The sequence below is a fragment of the Diadema setosum genome, chromosome 4 (genome assembly GCF_964275005.1).
Source record: "Diadema setosum chromosome 4, eeDiaSeto1, whole genome shotgun sequence".
Lineage (NCBI taxonomy): Eukaryota > Metazoa > Echinodermata > Echinoidea > Diadematoida > Diadematidae > Diadema > Diadema setosum.
In genome coordinates this window covers 31,886,723-31,908,318 of record NC_092688.1, presented here as the reverse complement: position 1 = coordinate 31,908,318, position 21,596 = coordinate 31,886,723, and the positions used below count along the sequence as shown (strand labels likewise).

Below are 21,596 nucleotides of genomic sequence, written 5' to 3'. Positions count from 1 at the left end.
TTGGTTTATAGTAACAGGTCTCTGAAATGTGAGAGGTCAATTACTTCAGAAATAAGCTTAAGTTTCTTGAGTGATGGCAGTGACCTCAAATACAACTGTTATGTTTGGGTTAGTTATGTAGACTAGCAAATATAGGCAAATATGGCCATTATCTCGACACTCGCAGGAAAACAAGGCCCACGAGACTGATATACAGAGTGTTTAATCTATTCAGTGTAAGTCTCATAGATCTTTTCCCCCATTTGTCGGACTCATTATGGGACTGGTTTGCCTAAGTGTCAAGCTCATGGGCAATATTTGCATAGTTTCCAGCTGGTGGGCCTGTATTGGCCAGTGTAAAGCTGGTGGGTTGTTACAGTATGACTGCGATGAATGACTCATGGTCGTGGAGTATACAGTCCACAGCTGCGACATCATGGACCATCTTGAAAACTTCGACATACTGTGAGGCCCAACATGCATTCCACATGAAGCAATCCTGTGTATTGCAACTAGCTATTGCCATCCGAGACCTACCCAGGAAATAGATAAGCATTCATGGCAAACCATGGAGAAAGCGGATTGTGCAAAATATTTTGGAGTTCCAATAGGAGGCTCAGCTGGAATCAAATCGCCACAGCAGCTTAAAAAGGTTATACTTCAACCAAAGACTCTCTCCAGACGAAGATACGAGTATCATAAAGTTCAGGTGTTTTGCTACTCCATGCCGCTCAGGACTGTCCTGGAATATGCATGCATCATCTGGGATCCATTCACCCAGGTGAAACATCATGAAGTTTGGAATGATCCAGAGAAGATATGCACTCTTTAGCTGCAATGACCATCATATGCAAAACAAGCAGTGTTACAGCCACACTTGAAAAACAAAACAAAGCAAAACAAAACAAAACAACAATGGCAATCCCTGTAAGAAAGTACAGCTCAGGCAAATTCAGCGATGATGTTCTGCATCAAGAACCCCACAATATTCACTCCGCAGGAAGTTATGGCTCTATTGCTGCATTCTTCAAAAAGGGCAAATGACTAAAAATGTCAGGCATCATTTGCAAGAACACAAAGTCGGCCTACTCCCAAAAAAGGTGGCGGCTACTCTCGGCCACTGTCTCTTGTATCTCTTTGAAACACTTCAGGAGAGAGATACTCAATATTCAGCTCTGTTATTAAAGATACATATGTCACTCTTTTTGTTTTTGCATTTGTTTGTTGTTTTTTGCTTCATATAGCTCTTTGGATACCTTCTTTAACCAATTAAGAAAAGGCTCCATGGCAGAATATTACAAGATTACACAGTATAAAGAAGAAGAAGAAGAAGAAGAAGAAGAAGAAGAAGAAGAAGGAGAATAGGAAACGAGATCTGCTGTCAATGATGCAGAGCCAATACCAATCAGTTCCATGGCAGATCTTAGTCGGCATGTGCAAAGGTTTGGATGTCTCTCTCTGTTGACAACGGATATTCTAAAGCTCCAAGTAAGTCCCATGGGGTGGTTTACATTGTCTGGGCATAGAGGGTTGGGTTGGGTATATGAGGATATGATGCTTTGTTATAACAATTAGGTCTGAGATATCTATCTTTTTATGTTTGTTTTGACCATCCCGCATGGATCTCCAACGAAAAGGAATGATAATGTGTTAGACCCAGCCGCCACCGCGTTTTTTCAATAGATTTTGATATTACAGTGTAGTTGAGAAAAAAGTAACCGCTCATTGTCCTAGATGGAAGTCAAAATTGAACTGTGTGTGGAATACTCTGCATACAATTTTGGACACACACACACACACAAACAAACACACACAAAATGCATTTTTTTAAAATATAATTATCATTTCATAAGCAGCTGGCCATTACAAACCAATGATACCAGACATCAATATTCTTACATTTTGATGCGTATCTTTCAATATCCTCCAGGGGTCAGAGGATCATCGCTAATGTTCATGTGAAATGAGTACACGCCTTTTGAATTGCGCACTTTTATTGCTATAGAAATACACAATATGTGCATCATGTCAATCATTAAATATTGTATCAGTTTCATTTTCAGTCTTTGATTATTTTTTCTATGTACAAATAAAATCGTGGCAAAGTAAACAACTTTCACATCAAAATATAAACGAGAATACTAAAAAAGAAATAGATGTAATAACGTGCAAGGCAAATACCAGGCCTACATCATCTTAAGGTATACAGGTGAAGGAAATCACCTTATTGATAAACAATTAACTTGACTGGGATAGCGACCACTGAACAATATTGTTTCCTAAAACTCTCTCTTCTTTTCAACAAGTGGAATAAAACACATGCACATACCGGGGCATCAGTTTGGAGGAGGGGTGGGGTGGTGGCAGGGATAGTTGACCCCCACCCCATTAAATTCTGAGATGTGGACTATGTTTTGTTGTTGTTAGTTTTTGTTGTTTGTTGTTTTTTGCTTTTTAGACAGAAAACTGCCCAAGTTTTTCACTGTAAGTGTGCATCGGATTGTTAAGATTTAATTCTGAAATGCAAAATCTCCCTTCTGTGAGAGGGGATATCTCCTTTCGATAGACTCCTTCCCCCTGCTTGGTTCCTTCCAAAGATATAACATACTTTTGGGAATGATAATTTCCCTTATTCTATGAAAAAATGTTTTTAAGAGATATTTTTATTTGAATTCCAAAGATGAAAAGGCTTTCCTATATATGCACGATTGTTCATTTTGGAGGACAAGAGGCATTTGCCCCGCCTCCCGAGAAAATATGGGAGGGGGAATGGTGGGGACATAAAACTTTGCCTCCAAGTATTTCCTGAGATTGAGATTTTTTTTCACTTTTTTGACAGAAAATGAATTGTCACTGAACATTTCAGCTATAGTATGCACCAGATTAAAAGGCAGAATCTCCTTTGCATACCCCCTCCCCCACACTATCTTTCGTTATGTCCCCTTCCATATACGCTCAGTGCTTTTGTCCCATTTTTTGTTCTATATCATCACAAAGTATGTACTAGATCTTTAATTTCAGTTCCGACATATTAAAGAAAATCCCTCTTGTTGGAGGGGGTAGTGTATCTTTCAATTAACAATCCCTCCTCGGTTTTTACCCTTAGATTTGGTACACTCCTAATTTCCCAAATATTCCATCATAAATGTGTATACTAGATTTTTTTTTTTTAAATTTCTATTCTTACTGCAAAGGCTCCCTCGCATGGGAAGGATTGGGGGACAGCCCCTTTCATACCCTCCTCTCGCTGTATCAACCTCTCCTCCATGCAATGATTATGGCTACACATTTGGGTATGGACTTTTTTTTTCAAAATGGTAGTTCAACCAAGAGTGGCACGAGATCATTGAATTGCAAACAAAAGAATGCAAAAGCTCCATAATGTGGGAGGGGGATACCTCCACCCACATCCTTCTGTCGATTGGTCTTCCTCCATAGATGGCTGACTTACTACACCTTTTTTGATACAATTTCGAGGTATTCCTTCAAAAGTGCCTGTGTGCCAAGTCGTTGAATCTCATTTCTCAAAATACAAGAGCTCTGTCGAATGGGAGTGGAATACCCTACCCTCGCCAACGCTGCGCTTGCTGGGTTCCCATCCATATAGACTTGGTACACCTTGGTGATCCATAATTTTCCAAATATTCCCCAAAACGTATGCATCAGATTCTTAAAAAAAAAAAAAAAAAATCGTCTTTGGAAGGAGGGTAGGTGAGATGCGCCCACACCCCATCAACTTCCGTATAAGTGATGACGCACACATTAAACAAGAGCTACACTGAATCACTGATTTCAGGTCTAAACCTGCAAAAATCCAATCCCCTACCTACATCCTCCCCCTCCCCCTCCGCTTCATTCCTTTGCACCATGAACTTATGCTTTTACATATTTTCCAAGTCCCCCCCCCCCCCACGTGAAAACAGATCGACACCCCTTACTCTGTGCACATACCCGACTTAGATAATTACCTGAAAAGTTCTGCGGAATGAGTAGCCACTTTTTTGGTAACAGAAATGCATGGTTTGTAAGCCCTACATTATAAACAATTATTAACTATTAACTATCGCGGTATCAATATTAACATCCTCACATTTCATTCGAGGTATTTGACCTTGTGTGATTTTCATAGGTGAACGGTAATGGCTCGTTAATAAACAGGGCCTACGAGTGCTCTCTAAAACATCATCATGTTTACCATTGATGATGCCAAACTATTCTGATACTTTGAGGTCATTGACCTCTCGAGATCATCAGAGGTCAAAGGCAGAAACTCGTCTGTGTGCCTTGGAATACTAGTATGAAGACGATGTCATTGTACACAGATATGCTTGTTTTGTACATCTTTACCATGTTTGACCTTTCACCAATGATGTCATACTTCAATATTCTGATATTCTGAGGTCATTGACCTCTCAAGGTCATCAGAGGTCAAAGGTAGAAACTCGTCTGCTATTTAGAATATGAAGACAATTTCATTGTAAGACAGATATGCTTGTTTTGTACATCTTAACAATGGTTACCATTAACCAATGACATCACAGATCAATATAATATTTTGAGGTCATTGACCTCCAAAGGTCATCAGAGGTCAAAGGTTAAAACCTGTCAATGCTCTGGGGAATCAGGAAATGGTTTCCCTGAAGTATAGATGCCTGTTTAGTGAATCATAACCATATCATTCACAAATGTCTAAAAACATCAATATTTTGATATTTAAAGTTCATTGACCTCTGGAGGTCATCAGAGGTCAAAGGTAAAAACCTGTCAGTGCTCTGTTGAATCTGGAAATGATTTCTCTGTGGTATAAATGCATGTTTAGTGCATCATAACTACATATATCATTTGCAAATGTCTAAAAAACATCGATTTTCTGATATCTAAAGTACATTGACCTCTGGAGGTCATCAGAGGGCAAATCAGACTTACCTCCCGATCTTAAAATAAATCTTATGGTATGTACTAACACTGGTGAAAGTTTCATGCTTTAGTCAAATTTTGCACAATTCACGTGATTTTGAGGGCTTATCTGCTCTACTATTAGTATGTGGAATATAAATAATGCTATGATATGACAACTGTGTGTCATTTTCATTCTTCTGACTTCAGGGATTATGCGATCCCATTGGCTGGTGGTCATTATGAAGGATGTCTGCCAACAAACAGCACTTTCAATTTTGAAATTCATTCAAATTCAGGGAGTTGTTCTTGTAATCTGCTGCCGAATCTTTGTAGCAATGCTGCAGATATTGAAGCCCACATCTTCAGGGTAGTGGGAACGCTGTAATGTGAGTAGATAGTCACAGCATAACGCAATCACTCAGTTGCAAGATAAGTCAACATTTGACCCAAAAGTATGATGTATGTTACCCAGAGCTTTATTTTACATTCATGGGAAAAATTGAAAGGCACTTCCAGGTTTGACCAAAAAGATTAAAGGACACTCGATGCATGTGTTCTCAATACCACACTATGATAAATGTGAGCTCTTTTTATTTCTGCTCTACTGCTACAGTATGCTGATTGATTGTAGTATTTAAGCAGACATTCTTTACTAGACTAAGCATTGGTGATAAAGTGCTCAAGTAGTAAAATTTTGACTAGCTTGAGGTGTCTGTTTCTTATGGTGAGTTATTTCCAAGTCTCTACTGACTGGATGACTTTGTATCTTTTTCTTTCTCTATAGAATGATCATGTGCGAGCAACTGACGAGGATCGACTGTCACAAATAAAAAATGGTAAGTCATGACCAAGCCAAAGTCATTTTTTCTCCAATTGGTACATTCATAGCATGGAACATATATTTCATCAATCATAACTGCTATTGTCTGATTCCTCAGAAAGTCCTATGTATAGACATCATTTGATAGCCTCAGTGCAGATTACTCTTTTAATAGCATTTGTGATAGCAGTTGTTTTTCAGTATCGTGTATGCTTTGAACATCCAAATGTGTATAAGGTGCATCCACTTTTTAACACCTAAAGCTACAAAGTCAGCTCAGTAATATTAGATTATTGTTTGGCAATATCCTTAAAGCTGGAAGAAAGCTGTGTTTGATTGGTACTCGCAACATTTTACTGAAGTTCCTCCTTTTGTTCTACTCTCTGTCTCCCTGTTTCTGCTTGGTGGTCTGACTGTCAGTCTGTCTGTCTCTCTATCTCTCTTTTTCTTTGTCCCACCCCCCCCCCCATTTCTTGTGATTAATCTACATTTCTTCCCTATTGCTCAATTCCTTTCTCCTGTTCAAGAGGTTTTAGCCAGAATGTGGACAGTTTGTTATCATTGTGTCTCTCCTTTTCATCAAAGAAAAGCATAAGTGGTGAAAGTAAATGTCATTGTCAGAATCACTTTCATCGCTAGTACAATCTGCTGTATTGAGCTTGACACAAGTACAGGAATTCACAAAATAGAACCCACAGGGAGAGTAGCTCTCTGCATGTCTCCGGCACTCCATTCATGCGATCTGCTTCTCTGTTACTGCTGTACTATCAAATCTGATTCATGTGTCACATTTACACACACGCCACAGTGACGATGAAGACTTCGGAAAGTTCTACAGAATGTATCTGCATGGAATCCCAGCCGGGCACCAGGTCTGGTCTCATCTCACTGGGCCAGTATGCAGTAGGATGGAAGAGGTAACTAATATGTCTCCTTTTAACTACTGTTCTATTTTTGGGAATCCTGTACCCCGTTTAGAGTCCCCTTGTCTAGGAGGACCTCAGGAGGACACTCAAGGGACATGCCAGACAGAAACGAGTGTCTTTAATACTAACTCATCAGGAGGGTGAGAGAGACCCTTGTTTAGAGTCCCTAGTCATCTAGTGTGAGATCGGCATACATTTCTATGGGAATCAGTGGGCGGGCATTTCTCCTTGAGAGAGACGGCAGTTTCTTGACCTTGATGGCAATTTTTGGGGCGCTCATACGCGCACTCGGCCACACACATCATAGGTCAATAGAAATGTGTTCACCCCAGAGACCATGTACGTGTAGAGTCCCCTCATCTAGCGCAAGTCTAGCACAACTCTTGGAGGTTGTGCTAGACTTGTGCTAGACAGTCTAGTCTAGACTGATCTTTACCTCAGGCTAGAGTCACCCCAGACTCATCCCAGACGCTTAGTGCCCTGACCATTTGTGACCGTGCACCTCAAAACGAACATAAAGTCGCACACACTGATTTTGCGTGAGAACTGAAAATAAGTGAAATGGGTCAACCTAGCCGGAATTGACTTTTTCATATTTTCTGAAAGAGCGGGTCGTCTTTAACATTATGCTAAAATTTGGTATCATAAAACGGGCAGGAAAGTGTGTTTTTTAGCAGTTTATCTCGAACATTTTTGGTAGAATATTGTGATTAGGTGTGTCTTTAGAATTTCTTTTTCATTTCTGAAAAACCTTGTCCACACTCTTCACTTTCAACTGTAATAACTTTTGAAAGGATAGTGCTACTGCTTAGAAAGTTGGCATTGTTCATGGACAGAATGTGTTGATGAGGCATGCTTAATTTCAGTTTAATCTGATAATCCCTTCATTGTTGTTACTCCGGTGGTTTACTTCATGTTTTTTTTTGTCCCATTCATTGCACAGCCAGCACGGTTTGGTAAAGATTAAGCGCTTGAATAGACACGGTACTTCAGAGCCTCTTTTCTCAGTTCACACTTTTCCTGAGTTTGTGCTTTCTTTCCAATATTTAGATAGGTTTATAGGAGAGTCCATTTGATTTGAGTTATACATCATTTTAAAGCTTAAAGTCTGCTCTTTCAGAATATGTGACACTGCACCTCAAAACAAACAAAAAGTCGCCAGACATGAATTTTTAGTGAAGACCATATTCTGAAAGAGCAGACTTTAAGCTTTAAAATGATGTATAACTCAAATCAAATGGACTCTCCTAACCTATCTAAATGTTGGAAAGAAAGCACAAACTCAGGAAAAGTGTGAACTGAGAAAAGAGGCTCTGAAGTACAGTGTCTATTCAAGCGCTTAATCTTTACCAAACCGTGCTGGCTGTGCGATGAATGGGATAAAAAACATGAAGTAAATCACCAGAGTAACAACAATGAAGAGATTATCAGATTAAACTGAAATTAAGCATGCCTCATTAACACATTCTGTCCATAATCAATGCCAACTTTCAAAGCAGTAGCACTATCCTTTCAAAAGTTATTAGAGTTGAAAGTGAAGAGTGTGGACAAGGTTTTTCAGAAATGAAAAAGAAATTCTAAAGACACACCTAATCACACTATTCTACCAAAAATGTTTGAGATAAACTGCTGAATAAACACACTTTCCTGCCCGTTTCATGATACCAAATTTTAGCATAATGTAAAAGAAGACCTGCTCTTTCAGAAAATATGAATAAGTCAAGTTTGGCTAGGTTGACCCACTTCACTTATTTACAGTCCTCACGCAAAATCAGTGTGTGCGACTTTATGTTCTTTTTGAGGTGCACGGTCACATATGGTCTTAACTAAAACTTCATGTCTGGCGACTTTTTGTTTGTTTTGAGGTGCAGGGTCACATTTACAGTCTCCATCATCTGGGGTGAACATGGAAAGTCTCCCGCAGGCTGTGCTGTGTTTTGGGGCACTGTCTTTAATAGTTAATCTGTCTGTAACAAGTGTTTTACCTGATCCTATACTTTGTATGGTTTGATGGTATGTAGAGAGCAGTGCAAGTGATTTGCAATGGAATTTGTGGATTTTCTCGAGATTGTGCATACTTTCTAATTCATGAAGTATTGAATCTGAGACTAACTGCAATGATGAAATAACTTTGTTGCAATGTACATCTTGTGGAATGATTTTGACTAAAAACACAGAATAAAAAAAAAAAAAAATGGATGAAAAGTTCTACCAGGAGTCTGTCTGGCATCTTGGTCTCTTTCTTCTAGTCACTTGTTAATTACTTACAGGAACAGGGTGTACCAACTATAAAATCTACAGGGAATCATAAATTGAAGCAGTGGTCAATTATTCTACCTGCCAAAGCAACATAAGAATGCTCACAGCTGATTGGCTGTTGGACGGCAGTAGCCATGGCACCAGCACTTTTGAGATTTGCCATTGCTTTGACATTTAAGAAGAAGAAGAAAAAAAAAAATTGCGTCGTTTCCACCCATTCTGTAGGGCTGACCTGGACCTCCCTGCTGTGAGGACCGTGCTGCCGCTCCCAGAAGTTACGCTCCAAGAACTCCCCATCTACATCAGCTCCCAGCTGCCACCCTTCGGCCTCGTGAGGGCGCCCTTGCTGGCCAAGTTTGAAATCACCAACAAGACGTCCATCGTGCAATCCATCGAGGCCAGCGTGGAGCCCAGTGATGCGTTCATGTTCTCTGGCCACAAGCAGGTAAAAATATGGCGGCATGGAAATTGGCATGAAAGAGTCTGGATATCATCTAATGCCTTGTTTTATATGGCAATCAAGATTTCAAAACACAAGACTTGTATGTTAATCTGGTATGCTATGTGCCATAGACATATCTGTTTAGATATCATCCTTGTGAAAATGGAGGTAATTTTCACATACAAGAAAGCTGATATCACCGATGGCAGGAATTTTTTTGTCATTATGACTCACAAGATGAATGCTTCTAAAAACTTTATTTATAGCTAAAATAGTCATACTTTCTCTTTTTTTTAGGGGGGAGGGGGAGCAGGTAGGGATAGAAGAAAATGGGGAGGAAAGCCTCTGATGACTTTGCATGGACTCTCATTTTCTTATCCTTTTTTTTTCACTAACTTACAATACACAGCACAGAAAATGTATATACCTGATGAAATCAGTAAGTTAATGTAATATGTTAGAAAGGTATTTACATGTCAGAAGAACAAAACGAAGCTCTGATTGAGGAGGTTCGCATGTACAATGTATCATCAGCTGAACCCGCTTGCTTGCTTGCTCTGCCACAGATTTTCTTCCGCATCCTGCCGTCCGGACAGCAGACTCTGACCTATAACCTTTACCCTCTGGTGCCCGGCTACGTCAAACTGCCACGGCTGAAGCTCAAGGTTCCGTACGCCCCCAACCTCTCTGAGGAGTTCATCAGCAAAATACTGCCCTCGCACATTTTCATCAAGGTAAGTTGTCTTCTCCAAACCATGTAGGATTAGCCATACTTGACTCTTTCAGACATGAGAATTATTATCTGCTGAGCAGACACTCAATGGTGCTATTCACCTGTGTAGTTGTGAATTGTCTATTGCACGAAGCAATGTTTTCAATGTAATTTCTCAGTAATATTTATTGATGTATTAATCATAACATAAGAAGCACAGTAGTTTTTACTCTTCACCTGTTTTTAAAAAAATATGAAACATTTTCCAAGATTAAGATGGTGTCAGTTGATGTTTAAATCATTTGTTCAAGGCAGAATGCCAAGGATAGACACTATTTGAAGAGCAAATTTGTAAAAGCAGCAGTTAGTTGAGATGGATACTCATCCAATATGTAACGATTGATTGCCTCCATGTTCCTTTGATGTCATTCTTTGCAGCCTCAAGGAAAGGATCTTGCTGTTGGCAGCTAAATTTGCTTCAAAGAAAGACTGAATTTCAGACAAAGTTATTCCACTGTTGGAGTGAGAGCTGAGTGATACGGCTAATACCTGCAAGTGAACTCTGTACAAGTGGAAATCAAGAAATGACTATTAACCACGGTATCTCTTGCTGGCTGGGTGTTTTGTATGCATCTTCTAGGACCCACATTGTAAAATATGTGCAGCTGTTGGCTGTTCAGTCATAAGATTTGAGTGATTACTGTGGTTATTGAAATAATTGTAATGTTTACAAAATACAGTGCATGTATTTCCATGAATAATTTTTCGAGTGAGCAGAGGTTTGGTGTTGGGCTGGTACGTCCTCAGCAATGTATTTCTGATTATGATAGAATGAAAGAAGGAAAGAAAGATAACTTGAAAGAGAGGAATATAAGGGAAACCATAGCATGCACATTACTGACCAGCATGTCTTGAAATACTTTGCTGATCTTAACCGAGGAATATACATATGGTATTCCAACAACTTTATCTGTGCATGGGAAAAAAATGTTTGTATTGACTTACTAAATCAAACCTATATATCTCCACATCAGCACAGTTGCTGGATGTTCTCATTCCCAGGCTTAGGTTGGTTTTGTCACTTATGACAAATGACACTTTTGAATGCAGCTTTAATAGCCAAGATGCTCTGTCCATTCACCTCACAGTGGCAATTATTTTGGCTGCTTTTGAAAAGCAAAGACCGTTTGATGCAACACAAGCTTTGTGACTGGAAAAGCGCATGTACACAACTGCTCATGCAACGTTACAAATGACGAATGTGAAATGCTTTGCTGGGTTCCTGCTTATCTTTCAGAAAGTTGGAACCTCGTTTGAGGAAAAGATCCCTGTAAAACCTCTCAGCTTCTTGAAAAAAGCTCACATGCAGTAGATAATTAGAGGGATATATCTTTAAGGGCAGTTCCCCTAGCTCAGTACAATAAAATGATTCACAACTTGATCTGAATTGGTGGACATCAACATTATTTTGTTATATGGACTAGATTTGCATGTCATGGGTCATGCAGTGTGTCAAACTTAATTGCCCTGTGCTCATATTTGATGTTTGTATCACACCTGCTTTGACCTTTGACCACTGCGGAGAGAAATACAGCTGTAGCATGTCTTGTCTTATCGAACTGTCAGTATCTTCATTGTGCAACTGTGAATTTTGTTTCATTAGATGCCAAAACGGGCGGGTCCAGGATTTTTGTAAAGGGGACGCGCCTTTGGAAAATTAAAGGGGGAGTGCCCCCCCCCCCCATTTTTGTTCTTTCTTTTTATTTCTTTTGTTTCAACAAAAAATAAAAAGGGGGTGCGCGCCCGGTGGCCCCCCCCCCCCCCCATAGATCCGCCACTGCAAAAGATGCTTTAATCGCAAATGAGAATCTTTTTGACCAGAATCGTGGATGGAATATGACATTTTTGTGACATTAAACTTTTTCGAATTTAGTGACCCCTTCCCCTGAATTGTCACTAATGTGTTGCCATGTTAGCTGGTATTGTAACAAAGATTGTACGGTGTTTATATTCCATTTGTCTGTTCAACATGTAGAGAAAGCAGTATTTGGACCACATGTTTATGTGGAAGCACAATATGCTCTTATTTCCTCACTCTGCAATGCTTAGTGATTATGAAGACAAAAATTGAAGAGATATTTGCAGTATAGTATTTGTATTTGTAGTATAGTGTGGGTGACTTTTGGTAGGGTCACATTTGCAGCAAGAAAGAATTGTTTTCCATAAAGGTACATGTATTGTATTTTTAGCCAAGTTGTACCAGTTTTCAAGCATCAAGTATGGTTAAGTGCTTGAACAATGTGCTTGACTAGTGTATTGCCTCTTCAATCATAAAATTATGTGTAGGCCTAGGTAAATTAATGAGAAATTTATATGATGACCTTCAGAAGAGTAATCTAAAGCTATATGTAGACTTAGGAAGTAATGAAAATCCCATATATATGTGCAAGTGTAAGCATGCTGGGGCACTTATTCCCAACAATGTACTCATTCCACTTATTGTGATCTTGTGAAGATGTGCACATATAGGCATTATTAAATGCACATATGGAGTCAACATTGTTTTCTTTGTGTATTACACACTATGTGTCTCATTTGTGTATGTTTGATAACTTTCACATGCAAATGCCAATCTGAAGATAGTGTGTTTCTTTAATCTGAATGCATGCAGTATAACAGCCACAAAAACTTATTGGAATTATGTGGAATCTCTTTTTTCTATCGATGAAGATACCACAGAATTTGAGAGTAAGAAGAGATTTTGGGGCTAGAAGAGCTTTTGGGGCTTCATCAAACACAACAGGACTGATAATACAGGAATAAGAGAACTGAAACGTGATGGTATTATGATCACTGATCCAATGGCAAAAGCTGAAGCAGTGAATCAACAGTTCAAAAGTGTTTTCACCAAGGAAACACCCATACCGAATGACTTACTACCGGCAGCCTCAAACTTTAAAGAAATGGAGGATATTGTGTTTACACCAAAGGGTGTAGCAAAGTTGCTTTAATTGCATTATGAGATTTATGAGAAAATTTTGCCTCTTTGACAGGAGTAATTAGTTTTTCATATATCTGAAGTGAAAGGAACTTAATTTTACATTTGACTCATATGACATTCAACTCTGCCATTTCCCCTAAAGCCATTTCCCCCTCCTCCCCCCCCCCCCCAGTATACGATGCACAGGGTACAATCAGACACGAGCAATTAATTTTTCATGTATTTTAAGTGAAAGGAACTGAATTTTTCATTCGACTCAAATGATATTCGACTCCACATCTTCCACTAAGCCATTTTTTTATTTTCCAGTATATGACGCACAGGGTAAAATCAGAATTTTTATGGTAAGGGAGGGGGCTTCAAGTGAGGCAAATTTGTGGTTCATGGGACCTCGGGTCATAAAAACTGTTATTGATTATAAAAGTTAATGCAATGTAGGTGATTTCTCCAACACTGAATGAGTCTAATTACAGAGATAGCATGGAACTTCCAAAAGTCCGTAATTTCACCATGAGTTATTTTCCTTGTCATTTCCAAAGTAACAACTATCTCCTGTCAATATTATAGATCAAAATACCAATTTGCCTGAACAAAACTTGAATAATTGATGAAAAATATATCTGTTTTCAATATCCTTTGAGCTACTCAGTTTTCAATAAAATATGATACAAACAAGGTATTATCTTACTCTTGAATATTGGACAAAAAAAAAAAATAATAATAATCAGATCCAAAATGGCTGAATGACTTGAGCATAACCCACTCTCAAAGTGAATGCCACTTGTGTTGTTTGAGCGCAATTTTAATTGTAAATTTCTTCTTTGGAGGAATATTTCAGGGTAGGACACAGATGACAGCTGGTTCTGTTAACCTTGTTTTCACCTTTCTGACAACAAAATCTCATATGTGATATTTTAAAGCTTCACTTTCTAGAAAATCCTGCCCAAGTGTTTTTGTCATTACTGTTGACCACTGCAGCCGATGAAGCCACGACAACAGTCAGCATAGAGGGCGTGATGTGTATCTAGGTCAAATGGTTGCAAGAAAACGGCGCAAAGGTGATGACAGATCTTCGGTCGCTCCATAATCATTTTCATCGTATAAAGGACACAAGACAAGAAGCACAACACTTCTGATTCTGCAAACTTAGCATGTATAAATCAAAATCTATGCATTTTCTTTCCAGTTCCACACCTTTCCTCTCTCTTTCTTCTTTCTCTTACTATTATCTCTCTCTCTGTCCCTAAAGGATATTGAGATAAGCATTCAAACTCCTCTCTTTATCTTTCTCCCTCTCTCTCTCTCCCAAAAGGTGACTGAGATAAAACCCCAAACTCATATATCTCCCCCCTCCCCGAAGGAGATTGAGATAAACATCCAAACTCATATCTTTCTCTCTCTTTCTCTCTTAAAATGAGATAAAGATGATAACACTCAAACTCATATTTTTTTTTTCTCTCTCTCCTAAAAGGAGATTGAGATAAACATCCAAACTCATACCCTTTCTCTCTCTCTCTCTCTCTCTCTCTCTCTCTCTCTCTCTCTCCTAAATGGAGATTGAAATAAACATCCAAACTCATATCTAGCTTTCTCTCTCCCAAAAGGAGATTAAGATAAACACCCAAACTCATATCTTTCTCTCTCTTTCTCTCTTAAAAGGAGATAAAGATGATAACACTCAAACTCATATCTTTCTATCTCCCTCTCTCTCCCAAAGGAAGATTGTAATAAACACCCAAACTCATATCTTTCTCTCTCTTTCTCTCTTGAAATGAGATAAAGATGATAACACTCAAACTCATAGCTTTCTCTCTCCCTCCCAAAGGAAGATTGCAATAAACATCCAAACTCATATCTCCCCCCCCCCCCCTCTCTCTCTCTTTCCAAAAAGGAATCAACTTGTGATTTTTCTTCTACACTCTGACAGCAAGGACAGGTCCATAGGCTGGAGCTGAAATCAGCGATCCTTTTAAACAATTTTAATTGTATGTGACAGCATGGCACAAATGAAATTAGTATTTTAAGGCTTGAAATTCATCACACAAAATTTTCAAAGATTGCAACTTTAATTGCATTGGGTACAATTATTGATCTTAAAAAGAAAAAAAAATATGTAAGATCTACTTAAATAAAAATAGAAATGCAGAATTTCAACAGATACAACTTTGTTCAAAGAGAAAAAAAAAATGTGAACTGAAATACTTATTGGGAGCATTTGTAGTGTTAAAGACTGGGAGATCAAGTTATAGAACATAAGGCAGATGAGACCTAAAAGACTGTGCTGTGGATTATAGATTACTTTGAAATAAGAATCCTCTATTACAAAGATCTCGGATTGATTGTACATTGGTTCAGTGAATGGCTAGCTGCTTAGTAATGACTGAACATAATCTAACATTCACATGGTACTCTTTGTGACAGAATACCTATACATGACACAAAATATCTGTGATGACATTTGCCGAAATGCACAAGAATAGTTTAAATTCAGTCCATGAATTATACAAAGTTCAACTGTATAAATGCAAATGATACAAACTGCATGGTTCAAGAGACAGCCAGTATTAAAGCAACACTATAGCTGACACGCTCATGTGCAAGACATGTTTATTGTGCTCTTGTTTTTGTTCATGGACTATAAACTTTATAGCATGGATTTGATAGAAACTACCTTTGTGAATTCAGACCATTGTACTCTTTTTTTCCCCCTGTCTCTTGCTGTCGTATCCACGGCACAAACAAGCTCGGCAGAGTCATAAATAACACTTCACATATTTAAAATTCTTCATAATGGCCTCGTTGGACACCTTTCGATGCCGTTACTCTCCGCTTTAATTTCATTTCCCACGAGAACAATGGATTATCACAATGAGATAATCACATAATGATTGTCAGCAAGAACATTGCCATTGACATAAACAACAATATGCTCTATTCTTTTTGGCATGAGCAGAATCGTCAACATATTACTACAGAACATACAGTTACATAGACAATAATACAATAGAGAGAGCTCATTTCCAAAGTCAGTCCTACATAATATTAGACTTCCCACTGAATTCACTACAAGCTTGGGGGAAAACCCCAAGAAACAAAACCAAAAATCCTTCTTCCATTAAGCTAAATCAGAACAAAAGAAATGACATGCAGCTTATCTCTTTATTGCCATAAATGAACTGCCATTATGTGTGATGACTGACTGTGCAAGGGAGCCAGAAATAGCAATATGTTTCAAATATCCCTGCACTCGTGTTTTTAAATGTATGCATTACAGCCATTAGGCCTATCATTTATAACACAAATACATACACACAGCAGAGAAAGCAGTTGACTCCCACTGTACTGAATATCTTTGTAACAATTCATTTGAAATACACAATGTACTGCTTTCAGTCCTTCATTTATCTTTTCTCTTAGTTTCACTCTATCTCCATATCTTTAATTATTCAATTCAATACAAGAAATCATTTGACTAATTTATATAAGTTTGACTTCAAAAATCCACAAGTCCACCTTACTACCTATCTGCTGCATGGCAAAAATGGAAAACTGATGTTTTATCTCCTCAGCCCTATTGCACACAATCACATGCAACCAGCAAAGCTTGTGTGTGTTAAGATTTCTTAATCCCCTACACAGCAGAGATCTACAAGTCACAGTGTGTCTATGATAGATGCCTCAAGATCTCATGAAAACTCCTACCCAAAATGCTGGAAAAGTCAATATCACCCTACAACACACATGATTGGCTTTGTGAGACATCGGGAGAAATTAATTTGATAGAAATTAGTTGCTTTTCCAGGTGCAACTATGGGCAATGACCTTTTGATATTCACTTCGTAAGTGCTACAACATACATAATTCACTAACTTTCACGTATGCAATGCAGCTGCACACTTCCGTATCTGACTTGTGAAGTACTTCACTTTCCTTGTGATGGTTTAAGACAAAGAGGGAACATCCAGCAATACTGCCATCTACTATCAGAAACCGAGGAGAAGAAATTACTGTAAAAGTGAAATTTTTCGTGTATTTCGCACACCCAGGAATCTGCGCGAAAATAACACAGGAATATTTTGAGTGCCATATATTCAACTAAAAAATGTCTTGATTACGTGGAATTAAAAAACATGTGTAGTTCATCTTACCCTGCCAAGTGCGAAAAATTACTCATGCGAAAATAACCCCTTTTACAGTATGCAGTGTTTCATGACAGCATGCAATGTGTACATCTTGCAGTTTTTCTATATCTTTATGAAAAAAAGAAAAAGTTATGTGTTGTATTTGGTCTACAAATCTGATAAGAAAGACACACACATCAAAAAAAAATCTTCTAACCCTTTATAAAATACTGTATAAGTACAAATGTGAAAGAATGCAAATCCATAAATTTCTCTCTCTGAGAACAAGAACAAAACCAAAAAGGTTTGTAGCTACCAGACTTCTCATTCTTGTATTTCTGCAATTCCAGCACAACATTAGGTCTCATTTTCCTTTTTGTATTTACTCTAAAGTAATCAGGGAATATGCTTACAACTTCCCCTTTAGTGTAGCCGGTGTAGAAATTATGCTGCACACGCAATGAAAATACTCTGGTAAGCATTAAATCAAAGAAATGTCTCATACCAGCCTAATGAGTAAAAGAACATCCTAACTAACATGAAAATCAAGTGACATTAAAGGCTATTTTTATATTCATTTCATGAAACAACAAAGAGCACCATGAAGAACAAAATTCTATAAATGGAAAAAGAAATTCAAGAATGCAGCTGCTGCATAACAAACAATTGCAAAAAATACAATTTTTAAGTCCATGGCTAACTAGAAAGGACGCCACCTTGGTTCATTGTTACAGCTGCTGGAGGCTCCTTGAGTCTTTTTGCCAAAAAAAAAAAAAAAAAAATGAAAAGGGAAAGGGAATGCTAAGTATGACATACACACACATTTAGACATGACGATTTTAATAGTGTCAAGACTTTCAAACAGTTGTACATACTAGACTCTTCAGCATGTGGCTGGTTAGATGGAGCACAATGAGTGTTGGTCCATTTTATGTACCTACAAACTATGTTTCAAAAATAGTTTAAAAGATAAAAAAGTATACTGCAAATAAGGTAGCTACTTAACAAAAAAACTATCAACAGTTTGTGCTTGGATAATATGCTAATTTTCTTGACTAAAAAGGCACTAAAAACATTGACTTTACAAAAACATCACAAAATGCTGACCCATGTTTATGCTCGCAGAGTGTGAATGAGAATGCAAGGTACCGTAACTGAGCATCCCTATTTTGTCAGAAGCTTCTTGCTTTCTTAGTACATTTAGAACCAAGCAAGTCAGCTCAAAACAAACAGCCGACACTTCAAATGTTTGAACTCTGTAGAATTTCATTTGTAAATGCAGAGCCAGTAGCTAAGGACAGATTTCATGAGTATGTTACACTTTGGTGCGGAATTTCTTCAGATGGATCATCCATGGCTAACCCAAAGGTTGCTTCAGTTTGCCCATGGTTCAACAGGTCTAGGAACAACTCTTCTATGTGCATCTTATCTTCATGAAGATTTAAGCACTGGACTTCACATTATTAAAAGGATACAAGGAACTTGAGCAAAAATATGCATAATCCATTAACGACTTGCTCAGCTAGAATTGGTCAATTGTGATGAATCTAAACATGTATTGGTTAACTCTGACAGTCAAAATAACCAATCACTAAAATAGCTTTTCTTTCATCAACTCCAGAGTAATGAATAATGCATTACAATATTTTGCTAGGTCAGACAAGCCTTTGCTTTGCTTTACTGTCAGAAGTTGCTTATTAGGTGCTCATGTAAGCATAATCTTATCCACATAAAATGGTCTGTTCAAAAACATGCACTGGAACATGTATGGCATCCATTAAAAAATGTCATGCCTAGCAAAGTCATTTGGAGTACAACACACTCTTTCAAGGTCATTGCAATAAGTTTAAACAGAAAAATATTGCAGCCAGATGAAAAAAATAATACAAGTACATATGAACACCAGTTGAAACTGTTGGCAAGAATGAGAATGTATTTTTCTACGTTACACAGATTGTGCTAAGTGACAGCCAAATGTTTAAATAAACACAGTTTCAAGATTCATGACTAGATAATTCTAAAACAGGCATGATATTCTGTAGATTTAAATCTGATTTCACCTTCTTCTTTTTCTCAAGTCTATACACATTTTGCTCTTTCTGTGAATCAAAACCACCTGAAAACTTTTGATTTCCAATTTTTTTTTCAACAAACCTCAATATCATCCCTGTAAAAAGAACAGCCTTGTGTTACCATGGCAGTAGACTGCACTACATCGGCTCCAGTGGTCGGTATAGTCAGCTGCACTGTCATCATTTGTCACGACAGTCACGATAGAGAATTCACCTGCAGCGACATTTAACCAATTGATACGAGCTGATTGTCTTGAACAGACTTCCCATAGACACCTGCCCAGGTATACTCACACTAGTCTTCAACGGGTTATTTGTACTGAAAGTGAGAAAACTATGCACAATGGTCGAGACATGTTTAAAGATCACTATGCAAATGAAAAGAAATGGACTGGTACTAAAGACAGGTGACAGAAAATCGATATTTCAATTTTTATCATGTCTTTAACAGTGGCAAAATTCCTCTTGAAACATTTCTCAAATTCATATAATATGTAAAGTTCCAATTCATCAGGGATTGTTTATAAAGCAAAACAAGTTCAGCATCTTGCCAACTCCCAACATCACCCTTCCACAAGACATTTGTGGATGACCACATGCTATTAAATCTTAAGCAAGGAAGCTATACTCTGATGAGTTTTGAAAGCCTGCAAGGGGGTCATTACAGATTAGTCCAGTTGACAAGATTCTGAACGGGTGCTACTGTTTCTTGATCAACTATACCATTTGGGCAATTTTTTGAAAATATACACTGGCAAAGATATTCTGTTTGAGTTCATATCAGAAAATCAAAATTTCACATTCAATTTTCAAGTTGATTAATAGCTTATCATCTTCAATTCATTGGTAGTGACAGCAGAAATGACCAACAACTAATCAGTTGACAATTGACTTTAAGAATAAAAAAGATTTGAATGTATCGATTTCTGTCCCTTTGTTTTCAGTGATGCAATTACTTGCAATTACAAAATAATGACAAATGCTAAATCTATAAATAATTTTCACAGCTTCTAAATTATAAGCCCATCTTTACATAGCTGAGTCAGCAATAAATAAGTGACCTACAGTTGTACAACAAGCATATCTAATTGTGAACAACTATTGTGATTGTAGACATAAAGTATATCTAGTAAACAAGAGGCACATATATCTTTACATATCTTGTTCCAATAAGACCACAACACTTTTCTACCATTTAAACCCAAAAGTATTATTGTAATACAGGTACCTTGGTATGTCATTTCACGCAGGAATCATGGTTTGATGTACAGAGCTGCTATCAATTTTTCATCAGCACCAAGGTACAAAGATTTCCCTCCACGTGTCTACAGCTTGAACAATATCTGGGTATCATTTCATAAAAAGTTGATATGATAGCAACTCCTGCTGCAATGGCAACTGTCAAGGTAACAACAAGAATCCAGCTTCCTGATTGGCTGTTGCTATGAGAAGTTGCCATTCCAGCAGGAGTTGCTATCTTTAATAGCACCTTTTCTGAAATGGGACCCTGGTCCAACTCAAACATGGCACACCACAGAGAATGGAAGTGCAGTGGATTGAATCAATACATTTTACGTGACCACTAAAGGAGGCAGAGAGTGCTTGTAAGTGAGCAACCACAGGACCGGGATGGATTAGAGCTCCCTGTGATGGACTAAGCGACAGAGGGAGGTGCATTGCTCAGGGCCACAACCGCTGCAGCGACTTGAACCAGGGACCTCAGTCCATGGTCTGTATCCACTGAGCTACAAACTGCTCCTCCACAACGAATTCAAGAACCCTTTGTCCATTTACTGTTACCAGTGGCAGCTAAAGTTCAGTGTCCTTTTCCCAACACAAATTAATTCTCACCATTTCATGAAACCTTTCATCTTTGTAGTGAAAATGTTAATTCAATGAGCAGAGGATCTGCTCAATTTCTGTGCTAACACTTTCATTTAAACCATTAAAGAGCACATAAACTTCAACACCTGTTCCTACCTTTGAACTCATTGGTCTTATGATGGTGTACACTGGAAATGCCATCATTCCAAACAGGTAACAATATATCCTCTCCGACAGATATTAAAAATGTGTTGAAAGAAAAATATATACATAAAGATATATTTATATATTCATTTATTTCAATGGCCTTCTGCATTCATTACAGGGAACTTATTTTGGGATGTCTTAGCAGCACCAGTGATGAAATATCTCCATATATATCCTTAATGCCCACATGTTGACATTTCATCGTAAGTTTCATTTACTGTTTGCCTCATACCAATACAATCTCTCATTTAAACAGACTCATGTGACCCAGGTAGTCAAATACAGCTTTCCTCTATAACTTCAGCCTCTCAATAATGGCTACCTGCTCAGTGGG

At 38.0% G+C, this 21,596-nt stretch overlaps 1 protein-coding gene across 1 annotated transcript in view; it reads left to right on the top strand.

The window, feature by feature from the left end:
* LOC140227142 (trafficking protein particle complex subunit 11-like) overlaps positions 1–12,594 on the top strand; it is a 40,801-nt gene extending 28,207 nt beyond the window's left edge. Inside the window, exons 25-29 of the mRNA XM_072307574.1 lie at positions 5,663–5,714; positions 6,507–6,615; positions 9,109–9,328; positions 9,892–10,059; positions 10,476–12,594. Coding sequence (XP_072163675.1) covers positions 5,663–5,714; positions 6,507–6,615; positions 9,109–9,328; positions 9,892–10,059; positions 10,476–10,508 — 582 coding nt within the window. The 3' untranslated portion in view covers positions 10,509–12,594. The remainder of the gene's footprint in view (positions 1–5,662; positions 5,715–6,506; positions 6,616–9,108; positions 9,329–9,891; positions 10,060–10,475) is intronic.
* Positions 12,595–21,596: the final 9,002 nt, after the last annotated feature.